Below are 15,665 nucleotides of genomic sequence, written 5' to 3' on the forward strand. Positions count from 1 at the left end.
ATCCTAGAAAATGTTTGCATGGGGGCTGGAGAGCTGGCCCAGTGATTTAGAATAGTTATTGCTCTTCAGAAGACTTGATCCCCACCATCCACATGATGATTAAAAGCTGTCTGAGACTCCGCTTCAGGGGCTCTGATGGCCTCTTCTGAGCTGAGGGCACCAGTCATATTCATGCACAGACATACATAAATACATAAAATAAAATGAAAAAAATCTAACGTCCTTTTAAAGGTGAACAGAAAGAGACCATTAAGTTAAAAAAAAATTTGAACATTGTATATATTTAAATGTGTCTTTTTTTTTCCTTTTCTCTCCTTGCAGGAAAGCAAAGGCTATGACTTTGAATCTGAAACAGACACAGAAACCATTGCCAAGCTCGTCAAGTACATGTATGACAACTGGGAAAGTCAGGACGTCAGTTTTACTACCTTGGTGGAGAGAGTTATCCAACAATTGGTATTAAACCATACTTTTAACAATTATTATGTCAGGACTGAGGAAATAACTCATCAGAAAAGCATTGGAATGCAAGTGTGAGGACCAGAGGTCAGATCCCCAGCACCTACATACATGCTGGGTGGATGTGGAAGCCTCTTTGTAGGTCCAGCTCCCAGGAGGTGGTAGGACTGGATTCTGCAGCAAGCTGGCTGGCTGGCTACATTAGTGAGTCAGCAAATCGTGGGTTCAAGTGAGAGGCCCTACCTTAGAATGTAAGGCACAGAGCAATGGGAGAAGGCAGCTGGTTCAGATCTCTGGCTTCTACCCATACTCACACATGTGGCTGCACACTCCCATTTATACCCACAACCATGTGTACCCACACACATACTAATATATATGCCTAGCACACACACACACACACACACACACACACACATACACACGTGCGCGCGCGAGAAAAAGTAATTATGCTAATATTAATTTCAAGTAGCTTTCTTGAAATGTTTGATGACCAGGAACTATGCTGATTTTGTTTTTAACTCATAGGATTCTAACATTAGACAGCTATATTTATGAGATTTTTTGTCTGTGTGTGTGTGCGTGTGTGAGCAAGAGACTGGCATTGGGCATCTTAAAACCATTGCTGCTTATCTTTTTATGTGAGTACAAGGGGATCAGAACTCACGCTGTGTGGGTAGCATTTTTCCAACTGAGCCATCCCCCAGCCCTGTGCTGGTCTCCTGGGTATTTTTTTAGGCTTTTATTACACACACAAACACGCCTGCCTGCCCCCCCCCCCCCAATTCAATGCAGGGAATTTTGAAAAACTGTTGTTTGACTTACTAAGTTGCTTTCCCTGGATTTACCATTCAGTTTATTTTGCAGTAGCTATATTCTAACTATTTCACTGTAGTTAGAGGTAAAAAGTAAGTTTTGGCAGCAGAATGGCTCAGTAGACAAATTGCTGTGCGAGGCTGACAACCTGAGTTTGCTCTCTAAAACTGACAGCGGAGAAAGCCAACTCCAGAAATGTTGTTCTCTAACATCTACATGTTATTTATTTATTTATTTATTTATTTATTGTCAGTATTCGGGTGTTTGTGGGGTGGGTCGGTAGTGCTCGAGTGTGCGTGCACATGCATACACCTGTGTGTGCACGTGTAGAGGCAGGTATCAGTCAGTATTAGTGTCTGTTGACGGCACTGCAGTGGATCCTCTGCAGCTAGAGGTACAGGTGATTGTAAGATGCCCAGTGTGGGTGCTGAGAACCAAATCCAAGTCCTCTCCGAGAGCAGCACATGCTGCTAATGGGGAGCCGTCTCTCCATCTCATCTAATAACTATGATTGTGTGTTTAAGTGCAAGGTCAAGGGCAGAGGCATGGAGGTTAGTAGTAGGTGTGATGTTTTGGATGTGGAGCTTGGCTCTCTGAGAGAGGTGTTTGCTGAGAAACGTGCTGTGCACACAGGTGACTTTCAGTGAGTATTGGAAAGGAAGCTTGGTGTTAAGAGTTTGCTCACATCAGAGCTCAGGAATCGGTGTCTACCTAAGATGCGGGCTTAGTTGTTAGGGAGATCTTGCTGCGGCATCTAGAATGGAGAGTTAAAAACTAGTTCAAAAGAGCACAAGTGTGAACAGAAGTGTATGTGCAGAATCCTGTGTGTTTTGAATGTTTTTGTTTGAGAATCATTAACAAGAATCCTACTGATGCTCCTTTCCCCGTAGGAAGGCGCCTTTGCTCTTGTCTTTAAAAGTGTCCATTTCCCCGGGCAAGCAGTTGGCACAAGGTACAATAGATTTTCTTTTAAGGACTAATGATGCCATGCATGTTGAAACTTTCAGGTTACAGGATAATTCTCAGTAACTGTGAGTGGCCCTTCACTGTTTCCTTAGAGGCCTGGCTCTATTTCTATTCACTATTCCTTCTTTCTTTAGCAGAGTCTCTTAGTAAAGAGAATACATTTTGCCATTGTGATTTGTTTTTGGTGAGCATGCTGGCTCCTTATGAATTTGGATATGGAATATTTTTTAATTTCAACTCCAAAGCATTAACTTTCTCCATATTTTTTGGAAATGTGTTTCAGATTCCCAAGGAATTATAGAACCGCTGGTTTTGCTAGGAAATTTAGAACTGATCTTGAAGTTCTTGGAGCAGTAAGAACATTTACAATCTCAGGGGCTGGAGAGATAGCTCACTGGCTGCCCTTCCAGAGGTCCTGAGTTCAATTTGTAGCAACCTGACACTCATAACCTTCTATAACAAAATGAGATCTGGTGCCCTCTTCTGGCCTTCAGGCATACATGCAAGCAGAGGACTATGTACATAAAAATAAATAAATCTTTATATATATATATATATATATAAAGAACCTTTAAGATTTGGAAATGAGGGCTGGAGAGATGGCTCAGTGGTTAAGAGCACCGACTGCTCTTCCAAAGGTCCTGAGTTCAAATCCCAGCAACCACATGGTAGCTCACAACCATCTATAATGAGATCTGACTCCCTCTTTTGGGGTGTCTGAAGACAGCTACAGTATGCTTACATATAATAAATAAATTAAAAAAAAAAAGATCTGGAAACAGGTTAGCTTTAATCTGAAGGCAGGATGCCTAAGGATATATTGGTGTCTGTGTACAATGAAAAGTTCTTCACATTAAAAACAGTTTAAAATAGTGTTATAAAATATGAGTTGGCAGTTTTCTTTTCCAGAGTGGGTCAGAGAGGGAAGACTTGAGTGTGTTGGGACACATGGCTTCCCCGGCAGCACTCAGAGCTGCTGTCAGGCATGAATGAAAGCAGCTGCAGAGGAAGGGCCTCACTGTCTCAGTGAGATTTTAATGCAATTGTAATTTGCCAGTTGAAAATTGTTTATTAGAAGTAGGCAGGTGTGGCCTGGGGACTCAGTATTCTAATGTAGTTACTATTTTGTTATGCCTGGAGTTCAATTCAGAGGGGAAATTTAATCATTTGAAGAACATTATATTTCAAAATTAAAATAAATTTTGAATTCATCCTTAAAATTTGTATTGTTAGTACATTCTTTATGGAAAAGGTTTGATTCTGACACATTGCATTTCAGGCGGGGTAGCCCTCTCTTGATTGGTGTTCGGAGTGAACATAAGCTTTCTACAGATCACATTCCGATTCTGTACAGAACAGGTGAGTTGTTGCTTTGCATTGTAAGTGTGGTGCAGGAGCTCTGAGAATCTGCTCCATGTACTGCAGTAAATGCTCTTGGGTCAGATCTGTGTGTGCTTGTGCACACAGTTACATAGTTCTATCTAGACGTGAAAAACTTGCTGTGAATACTCTGACAAGAGAATTTTTCTCTGTTGTACATCCTTAGCTAGGACTCAGATTGGATCAAAGTTCACATGGTGGGGATCACAGGCAGAACGAGGTGGGAATACACTCTGCACGGATGGGAGGATTTCTTTTGCCTTCCTTCATTTACTAATTCTTTGGTTTTGAAATGAATTGAGGCTCTAAAAATGTGCTTACTTTATGGGGAAATGTTTTGGCACTTTTCTAATTTGCAGAATACATCTTGTCTGTTTGCTTTTGCCATTTTGAAAGTTGCATTATTTGATAACTGTTTTGCTAAAATGAGAAGTTTGAGGAATATTTCAAATTAGAGGCATTTTTTCCTTCCTGTTTTAAAATCATATAGATGCATGCTTGGATTGGGAAAGGAACAGCGAAGTGTGCAGGCATTTCCTGAGTGACTTAGCCTCACTCTGAACTGCACTAGATTTAAATGGTCTTTATTTAGTGCATGACACTTTACTGTTACATTTACATTGGTATTGTGATTGATTTTATTTAATTTGGAGCCACTTTATTTTTTATGTTTGAGGGTTTATCATTATTTATTGGTCCTGGGGTGGCATTCAAACCCAGAGCCATATATACGCTAGGCAAGTGTTCTACCACTGCCTTGTGTCCCCAGCTCCCAGGCTGATTTATTTTTTAAGATTTATTTTTTATTTTTATTTATTCATTTTTTATTATATGTAGGCATGTATGTCTGCATGTGGGTGTGTGGATGAGAGTGAAGGTACCTTGGGAGGCCAGAGGCATCAGATCCTCTAGGGCTAGAGTCATATATGGTTGTGAGCTGCTTGATCTGAATTCAGGGAAGCAAACCTTGGTCTTCTGAAAGACGAGGAAATTCTCTTACCTGGTGAGCCATCTCTCCAGTACCAGTTTCTTTACTTCTTTCTGTTTTTTGAGAGGAGGTTGAAACAGGATCTTGTATAGCCTACACTAACTTTACACTCTATGTAGCCTAGGTTGACCTTTAGCTCATAACCTTGACTGGGCCTCCTGAGTGCTGCGGTGTGCTCTCACACATGGTCAAAATTAATTTTGTGGTCTGCCTTTATGCAAACTCTGAACCATTTTATTGACTTACACACAGAGAGAACAACAGTGTACTTTTTGTTTGTTTACTAACTTCTAAGAGCTTCCCATGTAAAAGGTAGGAGAATGTTGGCTTCAGAGAAGTGAAACCTTAACGTTAATATGTAATTTTTGGCTTCTAGAATAACAGTTACCAAAAGAGTGCTGAGCCTGCTCATGTCTGGGTGACTGCTTTTGTGTTTTACTTGGGAAGAACATCATTTCCTTAACCAGCCTTCTGTGTTTGACAGTGTTCCTTTCCTTGATCTTTCACATCTTTCCCACCTGTTCCAGAAGAAAGACCAGTCCGACAGTGAGAGCAGAGTCCGGATCCACAGCTCCAGGCTCCTGCATCCACAGTGCTTATGTGTCAGGAGTGCTGTCTCAGAGGCTGTGTTAGGTGGCTTTTCAAATAATGATTAAAAAAACTTAGGTGAGGTCTTCAAAAGTAGGAGATGACGTTGGACAGTGTTTCTGTAGTTCTAGTAGATAGGCTGTGTGGAGCCCAGTGTCAGGCTGTCAGGAGAGCAGGCTTGGTGGGAGCGCACTCTGGAGAGAGCTCTGGACTGGCTTTCAGGATTTTGTCATTGTCTCCAACTTAAAGCCACCTCTTCCCACTGGAAAACAGTTTCATTTGAGTGAGAACATTCCCATATGAAAAAGAATTTTATAGACATTTATAGTCAGTGATGTGTCTCAGTTTCTTTTAAATATTTCAATCAGAGATTCTTCTCAATGAAATCACAAGAATTTGGACTGAAGCTCAGCTTTGGGACAGTTTAGAAACAAAGCAAGGTGTAATTGTATGTTCTGGACTTCACTTCTACTTGTTTTTCAATTTAGATTTTGTGTGTTGAGACGAAGTCTTAGTGTGTAGCTGCGTTGATTTTTCTGCCTCAACTTCCAGAATACTAGGATTAGGCATATGCATGTGACTTTACTCTTTTTTAGAAACAATTCAATATTTTCTTCTTAAGGATTTATTTTTAAAAGTTTTGAGATTATTTTATGTATGAGGGTTTGCTTATATGTATGTCTACGTACCCCAAGCATTCAGTACCTGTAGAGGCCAGAAGAGGGTGATGAGTCCCCTGGCTTGAGTGGCCATGTGGGTGTTGGGAATCCAACTCAGGTCCTCTGGAAGAGCAGCCAGTTCTGTTAACCAGTGAGCCTCTCTCCTGCATCTCTCTATGTAGCTCTGACTGGCCTAGAGTGTACTGTGTAGACCAGACTGGCCTTGAACTTAAGAGGAACCTGCCAGCTTCGGCCACCCTAGTGCTGGACTACAGTTGTGTGCCACGAAGTTCCTTGACCTAAAACTCACTTTTTGATGGTTGGTTTTAAGGTTTTTGCCACGTGCAAGTAGCTGTTTAATCAGCACTGCAGTGGCGTCCTCTGGGGCCGTAGCTTTGTGAGTGAGCTGCTTTTCCACAGTTCTCAGTGCACATCTATGTTTTACAGTTTGACTTTCTTCTGCTTTCGCGTTTGGCTAGGAAGTGCTATTTTGGTTTCATGCTTACATTACTAAGACAGCTGCAGGTTGAACTTGGGATGCATCTTTCTCAGACGGGCAATCTAGTCTTTGTTCATATATTTCAGAGGACAGGGTCTGAGAATCATTCATACATATTTGCACCAGCTCAGTTGGCTTTAACTTAGAGAATTTGTCATACCAACATACTTGCTTATTTCTAAATAAGTTATGACTTAGTAAAAAAGAAATAAAAAAACAAAACAATTATTACTGATAAAAAATTAAGTGCCAGGATTAAAGAGCATGAAAACACAATACTAAGACAGGAAAGATTCTTGTCTTGTAGCATTTCCAGTGACTAGGAGCAGGTGCCATATTGGCATATCGTGGTTAAATGGCATGTGTCTTTGGTTTGCTTTTAAATTACATTTATTCATGTATGTGTATTTCTGCTGTGTACACATGTGGCCGTCAGAGGATAAACTGTAGGAGGTAGTTTTCTCCTCTGTCTTGTGGGACCTGGGATTGAACTCAGGTCTTCATGCTTAGTGGCCAGTCTTTACCCAATGAGCCATCATCTCCCTTTGCTTTGATTTTAATGAGTATTCTAGGCTGACTTGCTGTTAAAATCTAGAGAGTTTTTTTTTTTTTTTAATAATTTGGCACTAGTCTGTCTTTATGTCTTTATTTTTCATTGCATCATATTGGTTGTTTTTTTAATTTAACGTTTTTTGTATGACTGTTTTGCCTGCATGTATTTATGTGCATCACCATAGTACCAGGGAGGCAGAAGAGGGAGTCCAAGCCTTTGGAGTTACGGAGAGATGTGGGTCACCATGTGGACGCTGCGAGTCCAGCTTGGGCCCTCTTGCAGTAGCAGTGTGTGCCCTGTATCTCTGAGACATGTCTCTAGCCCTGCAGCCCCTAGATTTTTAAAAGTTGTTATTAACATATTTTTGGATTTGTAGTTGAAGAGAACTGACTTTCTGGAGTTTACAGTGCAGCACTGCCATCTGCCGGGGGCTTTGCGGAGCTGTCTCTCTGCCCTCTGCTCTCACTGGCTTACTGCATGGATCCCAGTGAGCTAGCTAGCTACCTCACTGGCTGCTCTGCTTTTTGTTGTTGACTTTATGAACAGTTGTGTCTACTTCTAAACCGTATCATGCTTTTCTGTGCTTGCTAATTGTAACTTACCTCTGTGCTCTAGGCAAAGACAAGAAAGGAGGCTGTGGTCTCGCCCGTGTGGACAGCACGACATGCCTTTTCCCTGTTGAGGAAAAGGCAGTTGAATATTACTTTGCTTCTGATGCAAGGTAAGTTTCCTTCATTGAGTCAAGAGAATTTTCAGGAAAACTTCCTCCAAACCATGAAGAAATGGTTTGCAAAATCTAAGGTCTTGCAAAAATCTAAGTGCTGAGACTAGGACTGACTGGGGCGCTAAACAAGCAGCTCACCACTATGGTGACGCCGCAGCTCCAGAGTGCTTTAGTTGAAACAGTTGTGCTCACCTTGTGAGTCATTCGACAGTAAGAACACTTTCCTCCTGCTTCAAAGCATGATGGTCACTTTCCATATGTATTCCTAAGACCTATTCCAATGCATTTACTCTGGGGTTTTTTGTTTGTTTATTTCTTTGTTTTATTTCTGGGTGATTTACGTCAGTATTATAGGGAGGAGGGGCTGCTTTCCCAGCATTTAATGTTGAGGGCATTTAGCTTCTACATTTAACTTACAGCATAGTTCTTCTACAAAGGAAGACTGAAAATTTAAAAGAAAACAATATTTAGAGGCATTGGTGATTAAATCCTGTAGGAGTGGGGAAAAAATAAAGCCGCTCATTGTCTGTAGATATTTGGTTCATTCTCTGGGACTGGAAGTAAGAATGAAGGTCATTCTCCTTAGCACTTCAAGGAATGTATTATCTGAGAATCAAACTTTACTGTTTTCTAGATTTTTCATATTTGTTTTTGCTGTCATTAAGTGGTCTTCTTACAGAGGTGATAGTCAAGACTCAAACTCGGAATTGCTGAAGAATCTCAACTTTTGATTCATTCTTACATGCTTATTAGCAGAGCCATACTGTAAAATTAATTTCATTCTCCTATAATAATTGTTATCTCCAAGGCATACGGCCTCAGTCTGCTAACCTAGGCTTAGTTCTAGAAGCTTCTAGCCTAATCTAGGCCTTGGTTGTTTCCAGCCTCTGAGACTGTCTCATCCTTTCTAGTAGTTCTCTCTGATCTCTGGCTGGCTGGTTCAACTCAGCTGTTCAGCCTCACCCCTTCAAGCTGACTGATTCAATCTGTCTTCTATCTCAGCTTCCTGAATTGCTCTGCTTGGCCTTATACAACTTTGGCAATCTGTTTTGATCTTCTGGCTTTTTCTCATTCTCTTGCTTGTTCTGTCTTCAGCTGTGTCTTGTGTGTTCTCTCTACAACTTGTCTCTCTATATAACTGTTCTGGTAAAACTGCGGGGGTGGGGGGGCATGCCCGGGGGGGGGGGGACGCCCCCACTGCTCTCTTTAGTAGCTTCTCTTTCCTTCCTCTTCTCCTGAGAATTGGGCAGATCCTAGTCTGTCAAATCTTTCTCTGATTTGTCACTTTGTCTGCCTCTCAATTAGACATTGCTTTCAAACATGCATGCTTCCCTCTACAAACTGACTTTACTTTCATTGTTTGGGATTAGAGGTTTGAAGTAAGGGCAAGTCTGTATTCCAACCAGAGGGATTAAAAGCGTGCATTGAGAGCTGAGGCACACCACAACTAGAAACGATTCTTTTCAGTAAATAACACAATCTTGGGGTTCATAGTGTGAGCAAACGTCCTATAACACCATATGCTAGTCTCAGGAGAATAGTACAATAAAAATACTACTTGGTCTGCCATAGTGGGGAAGACACCATTTTAAAGCATCTCTGTGGAGTTCCTGCTGTGAAGAGAGCTAATAGTTCTACAGCAGGTCTCTTTAACTCCCCATGAGTAGATCTTTTTTAAGGCAATGAAGCTCAGTCTGAGCAGAGGAGATCAGAAGATAATTAGGTGAAAGGTTGGGGGAGGAACACTCACTGTGAGCTCTCAAAGGGCGTTGAGCACCTTGAAGAGAATAAGAGGACACTTGATGGGACGTGCATAGCAGTTTGAAGTTCTCCTGAGTACCAGAAGAAGGCTGAACAGTGATTTGTTGGGTGAGGGAAACTTTCTTGATTAGTGTCACCTTTTGCTGTTGATGAGCAGAAAACAGAACAGAGAGGTAAGAGAGGTAGTGGATAGTTAGGGATGCTGCAGGAGCCAGCCAGAGCTGGTGGCAGCTTGTACTCAGCAGTGGCAGTGACATGGAACATAGCATTCAGACACTCGGGCTAAAATGACAGGCTCAGGTGAGAGCTGGCAGGAAGCAGAAAGAGCCTTGCATTGTGGTTTTGATTAACTGCTGGCTAGGTTGCTGTGCAGAGGGCCACTTCACGTTTTTGTTCACAGTGACCGCATGTTTACTACGGCCCTATAGGAAGCGAAGGCATTGACATGCGGTGTAAGATGAGAGCTGGTGTTTGAGCGTTTTCTGTCCCTGGTTATTGATAACATCTCCTTGACCATTTTGTAGTGCTGTGATAGAGCACACCAATCGAGTCATCTTTCTGGAAGATGATGACGTTGCAGCAGTGGTGGATGGCCGTCTCTCTATCCACCGAATTAAACGAACTGCAAGAGACCATCCTGGCCGGGCAGTACAAACTCTCCAGATGGAGCTCCAGCAGATCATGAAGGGTGAGTACCTCATAATGTTAGGACTTGGGATGCTTCAGGAAAGGCAGCTTCTACTTCCCTTATAGCTGATGAAGCTGCGGCGTTTTCCATGAGTGGATGGTCAACCCAGAAAGGGATGACTCTGGAGAATCAGTCTGCTGGTCTTAGAATTGTGCTTGAGACTAACTTGTGGTTTGTTTTTAACTTTGTAAGAAGGAGGCAGTACCAAATGTTTAAAGATGCTTTGTAAGGGTAAGCTCATATCTGTTGAGTACTCCTGTTATATTCTCTCTGTGCTTCAGCCTTCTCATATATTAAGAGGGAAATAGAATCTATCACATTAAGGTTTGAGGATCAGGAAGGCTGATGTACACAAGCTCTTAGAACAGTGCCTGTTACCTGTGTGCCCCACAAAATGTGCACTGCCATGAACCATTGGGATTTTTATCCTCTTTTCTGATTGTGCTGTAGTAGAGATTCTAGCATAGAGCTGCTGTCTTCAAAGTTCCATTCTAGGAAGGAAACATTGATCTCTGTTGACATAGTACAGGATAGCTTGATGATCTGAACTTAAATTTGACTCAAAAATTTATCCTATGCCCCTATTTTTGTATAAGTATGAATTTTAGCTATTAAGTAAATAAAAGTAACTTTCTTCCTTGTTCTTTTTTCATGTAGAGTGAAAATACTCATCCAGGCTTTTAGGAAGTCAGTCTGAATGAATATTCTTTATTGCATGACCTTTGTCTCAGCTCTCATGATAAAGTTGAAAAAGTATGTTTATATTGAAGAGATAGTTAACTATGTATGATTTCTTAGTTTATTTACTGTTGTTTTAATTATATACTTTTTACTTTTGTAGGCAACTTCAGTTCATTTATGCAGAAGGAAATTTTTGAGCAGCCAGAATCCGTTGTGAACACAATGAGAGGAAGAGTCAATTTTGATGACTACACTGGTAATGACATTTGTATTTTGTCATTTAAATCTCCTAGGGGAGTGCCATTAGCAACCTGACAATTTATTGTCCTTTTTATAGATCTATGGAACATCTCAGATTGCTAGGCATCAGAGTGCATTGCACTGTGTGTTGAGTCAGATCTCAGATTCAGGGACAGGAAGTGGGCTGATGGTGAGCTGGTGCTGGGTGATGGTGGAGTGTCATGGTCTCCTAGGTGACCCAGGGCTGGGGTGACAGTGTAGCATCATGGTCTCCTAGGTAGTTTCCAGTGGGTATGCTGGAGAGTTCTATAGTTGGATAGCAAGGCTGGGGTCTCACAGTGTGAATGTACATAATCTCACTGAGAGGAAGGGTGACACACATTGAGTTCCTTCTGTAGCTGCCAGGGACAGTTTTTTGCATGTCTTGGGCACTGTGGATTCTGAAAGGAACCTCTCTGCTTGTTAGGTTTCTTTCTAAAACTTTCTTTTAGATTTATTTGTTTTATATATATGAGAGCTTTGCCTGCCTGCCTCTATACATGTGCACCACATTCGTGCCTGGGACTCTTGGAGGTCAGAAGAGAAGGTCAGAAGAGGACATCAGAGCCTCTGGAACTGGAGTTTGTTATAGTTGGGAGCCATCATCATGTCGGGAAACAGCCCAAGTTCTCTGCAATAACAGCAAGTGCTCTTAACCTCTGAGCCCCTAGGTTTCTTTCATAAGAAAAAAGCATGAACTTGCGCAGAGGTCTTCCATGTTGAAAGGAGAAGTCAAAGAGCAGCTCTGGTCTCTCGAGCACACACCACAGAGCTCACAGATGTCTCAGGACTGCACTCTTGTCTCCAGCTCATGTCACAGGAGTAGATCATAGCCAAGTTTCTCATGTAGTATATTATTGCCCTCAATAATTTAACTGTGAATATATAAATAACAATTTAAATAAAAGTAAAATATGATCCTAGTGCTAGAAAAGTATTTAAAGTTTAGTATTGAATTTAGGAAATATGGAGACTGAGTTTATTTGTGGAAAGGGATGTTGGGATGACGGAAAGCCTCACGATGTAAGAAGGTGTAGGTTTGGAAGATGTCACTAAGTAGAGGTCAGGTGGGAACACTCGGCTGGAAGAACATTCGCTGAGGGCATCAGTGGGAAAAGCATGAGCGGCCTCCTCATGCCGCTCATGCTCTGGAGTTTAGGGAATGTTTCAGATCTAGGATTTGAAGAGTTGTGGGAGTCAGTTTAGGAAAGTTGGGAAGAGGAGCTGTCCTGAGGAGGTGGAGGGGCGGGCTCCTCTGTGGGGTGCCTCTGTAAGGAAGCTGAGTAGCTATAAAAGACTGAGTGCTAACTAGTCTCTAGGCGCAGGAGAAGGGAGAGCCTGGGTTACATCTATCAGTAGGAAGTCAAGCTCTCTGAGCACAATGAAAAGAGGAAGAACAGGAAACCGCAGAGCGATGGGAGTGTGGCAGTGAGGACCATATAGATCTGTGAGTGGGGAGACCCAGGGAGGGCCAGGGAACAGTTACAAAGGATTCATGGAGTTAAAGTCAGGAAAAAGATCCATTTGCTAAGTGACGAGAGCGAGGCTGACTTTGAGAACGTCATGGCATGCTTTTATTCCTGGCGTTACCATGTTCTCTTAATCCCTCTGTGCCACATCCTGGCGAATACAACTAGGAGCCTGCATGTGCTATGTGTGTAGTCCACTGAGTCATACCACCATCAAGCACTGAGACATTTACTATGTTTAAAAACTGTTTCACATGTATTACGCACATACAAGTTGTCTAATATAAACAGGATAGCAGTTATCTTCTTTGTTTTAAAGATGAGGACGTCAGAGCTGTCAGTTTGGATGTTTGCCAAAGGTCACATTACTAATCATTCATGGAGCCAGACTTGACTCTATGTGTGCAGTGATGCTCCCAAAAAACCCCCACCTCCTAAGTACTCTTGCTATTTCCTAGTTATGACTTATGTTGCCAGAATTAGACTAAAGCATTATCTAGATTATGATAAGCTTGGCAGGCTGAAGCAGGAGCATCAAGAGGCCTGTCTGGGTTACATAGTGGGAATTTGTCTCACACTTTGTATATAAGTCATTTCAGACCTTGGAGGACTCCTAGAGTTAGCCTAGAAGCCACCAGGGAATGTGTTAGACTAAGTTTAAGAAACATGGTATTTAGCTAACCATATCTTAACCTGCCTGTGCATGCTCTCCATCTGCAATACTAGCTTCTCTGGTAGACTGTCTGCTCTTTTGTGAGGAGGGGTGGGGTGGTATGTAGTCCCAAATGGGCTGGAATTCACTTTTGAAGACCAGGCTAGCCTTAGACTCACAGATCCAGCTGCTTCTGGAATTAAAGGTGCGCCCTTCCATGCTTGCTTGTCTGTTTTTGTATGGAGTTTCCTGACTTGCTTTTATGACCTGCACCAGCTTCCAGCTGTTGTTTCTTTTCTGTTTTATAGCCATCCGTTTGGTTTTGAATGATTGAGTTTATTAAGTATATGGCAAGCCAAAGTAAAAGAATCAATGGAAAATGATGGATGGACAGACAGAACAAAATATCAAACCGTCTAGCAGAGACTGACTGGGAAGGCCTCTGACACAGTCAGATGGAGTTCAGTCAGGGGACAATGGTCCCTCAAGTGAGAGGAGGGAGGGAGGATCAAGAGAGGGAATTGTCAGATTGGGTATAGCAGAAACGGACCTGGACTGTTGAGGTGGTCCTAAATTTTCAGCTTTTCCTTCCCTCTGCAGACACTTTTTTGTTCTAGGGAAACAGAAGTAACATCTGTTAGAAATAGTTTTTCCTTGGAGCTGTTCCCAAGGGCTCAATGTTTTTTTTTAAACTCTTAGGCTGTTTTACCATTTTCTTTTCTTGCCTATAACAGTGTTAGAGTGCCAACCTGTCTTCAGATTGTAGAGAACAAACATTCTTGGGTCTGAAATAGTGGGGTGGGAAAACCCTACTTCCAGGGGCAGTTTCTCAGTGGATTCAAACAGCACACAATATTTTACCAGTAGAACACACATCAGACTTCCTAAACCATAGCACATACTGAGGCCTGTGCAAACACTGTGCTCTTACACTGTGTTTTGATTAAGAGCAGGCACAGAAGTGAACCCGGAAACCTGAAAACCATGAATAGTATGGTTTAGATTCCAAGTCATTTAGTAAACCAGCATCATGTTTGGTTGTTGCTTTGTTTGGTTTCTACTTGGGTGGTGTCTGGGGACTGGGGGGCTATGAGTGTGAGCAAGTGTGTGTGTGTGTGTGTGTGTGTGTGAATGAATGTCAGAGGTCAATGTCTTATGTCTTGCTCAGTACCTTTTTACCTTGTATTCTGAACCTGGAGCTTCCTGACTGGCCATTGAGCTCCACCTTCCTAATGCTGGGACTTGCCTGTGTCCATCTTCGTAATGCTGTGATCACAGGCACCTGTCATTGTGCCCAGCTTTTTATGTGAGTGCTGGAGATCCAAAAGTAGGTCTTCATACTTGCTGAGAGAATACTGCTGTCACCATCTTCAGAGAGATGATCTAAGGGATTTCAGTAGAGTGGTGTGCTGGGTGGGCAGAGAGGAGGGTTGTCCCAGCAGTCCAAGTGAGTGGAATTGCAACAGTTTAGTCAGTGGCCGTGGGCAAAGGCTGAGAGAAGAGAGGGCTTGCATACAAACAGGACTGCAGGGTTCTCTGCACATCAATACCACATTAAAAAAAACCTCACTGGGTTTAGGGGTGGGGTGAGGGACCAAAATGCATCACTGTTGCCTTAAGGAATGAGATCAGGAACTTCCTCTTGGAGTAATTTGATCAAGAACCTCAAGTTTGAGTTCTGCTTCTCCCTGTGTCTTCCATTGTGGCTACTGGCCTCTTGGCAGCATGTCTGTTCTATGTGACTGATCTGTCTGTCCCTGCTGCTTCTCAGTTGTGTCTGAGCTCTCTGTTTGTTGTGTTATCTCTAACAAAGGGCTTTGCTCTACATTTGTTGAACAACACAGAAAACATGGTATGGGAAAGAAATGAGGAATTATGTATACAAATCTGAGTTTTACAAGGAAGGAAGTTACTGACTCAGAACAGCACTGGGTCTCAAACAGCTGTGTGCACATGTTGCTTCGTTTTAAGGTTGCTTTCAGCCTGCTTGCTGCTCTCGGCAGTGATTGCCACAGCACACATGCAGTGTTATTCTTCTGGGTCGGGCATGGAAGAGTACATACCCTAAGAGTAAGGCGTGCACTCAGCTTAAGCTTTAAAGCTGATGGCCTGGGAAATCGAACACACAGTAAAGTCGGTTACATTGTTCTCTAAAGGCAGGTTGGTTAAACAGGCTGAGTATTCAGAGGATAGATAGCAGGGTGAGTGCAGAGTCTTCCACCATCTCTGCACATTGTAACTGTGGCTGCAGGGGCTGGTAGTAGTTTAGGCTCTTTGAAGACAAGAAGTGCTCTTGGAAAAATATATCACCATAGTTTGGAATTTGTAGAAATAAGCATAGTGTAATTTTCTAGGTAGGCTTATTAAAGCATAATTAGACATAATGAAAATAATCATTTTGTATGTTTGATTGTACCTATATGTTCATGTGTTTAGGTAGGTGTGTGTGTGTGTGTGTGTGTGTGGTTATATACAAGTGTGCTTGCTTGAACTGATGTGGAAG

At 42.2% G+C, this 15,665-nt stretch overlaps 1 protein-coding gene across 1 annotated transcript in view; it reads left to right on the forward strand.

Moving 5' to 3' along the window:
• Gfpt1 (glutamine--fructose-6-phosphate transaminase 1) overlaps positions 1-15,665 on the forward strand; it is a 52,445-nt gene that overhangs the window by 15,207 nt on the left and 21,573 nt on the right. The window contains exons 6-11 of the mRNA XM_052174246.1: positions 322-456; positions 2,166-2,227; positions 3,521-3,600; positions 7,524-7,629; positions 9,918-10,081; positions 10,923-11,018. Coding sequence (XP_052030206.1) covers positions 322-456; positions 2,166-2,227; positions 3,521-3,600; positions 7,524-7,629; positions 9,918-10,081; positions 10,923-11,018 — 643 coding nt within the window. The remainder of the gene's footprint in view (positions 1-321; positions 457-2,165; positions 2,228-3,520; positions 3,601-7,523; positions 7,630-9,917; positions 10,082-10,922; positions 11,019-15,665) is intronic.

The sequence above is a fragment of the Apodemus sylvaticus genome, chromosome 2, assembly GCF_947179515.1.
Source record: "Apodemus sylvaticus chromosome 2, mApoSyl1.1, whole genome shotgun sequence".
NCBI classification, from domain to species: domain Eukaryota; kingdom Metazoa; phylum Chordata; class Mammalia; order Rodentia; family Muridae; genus Apodemus; species Apodemus sylvaticus.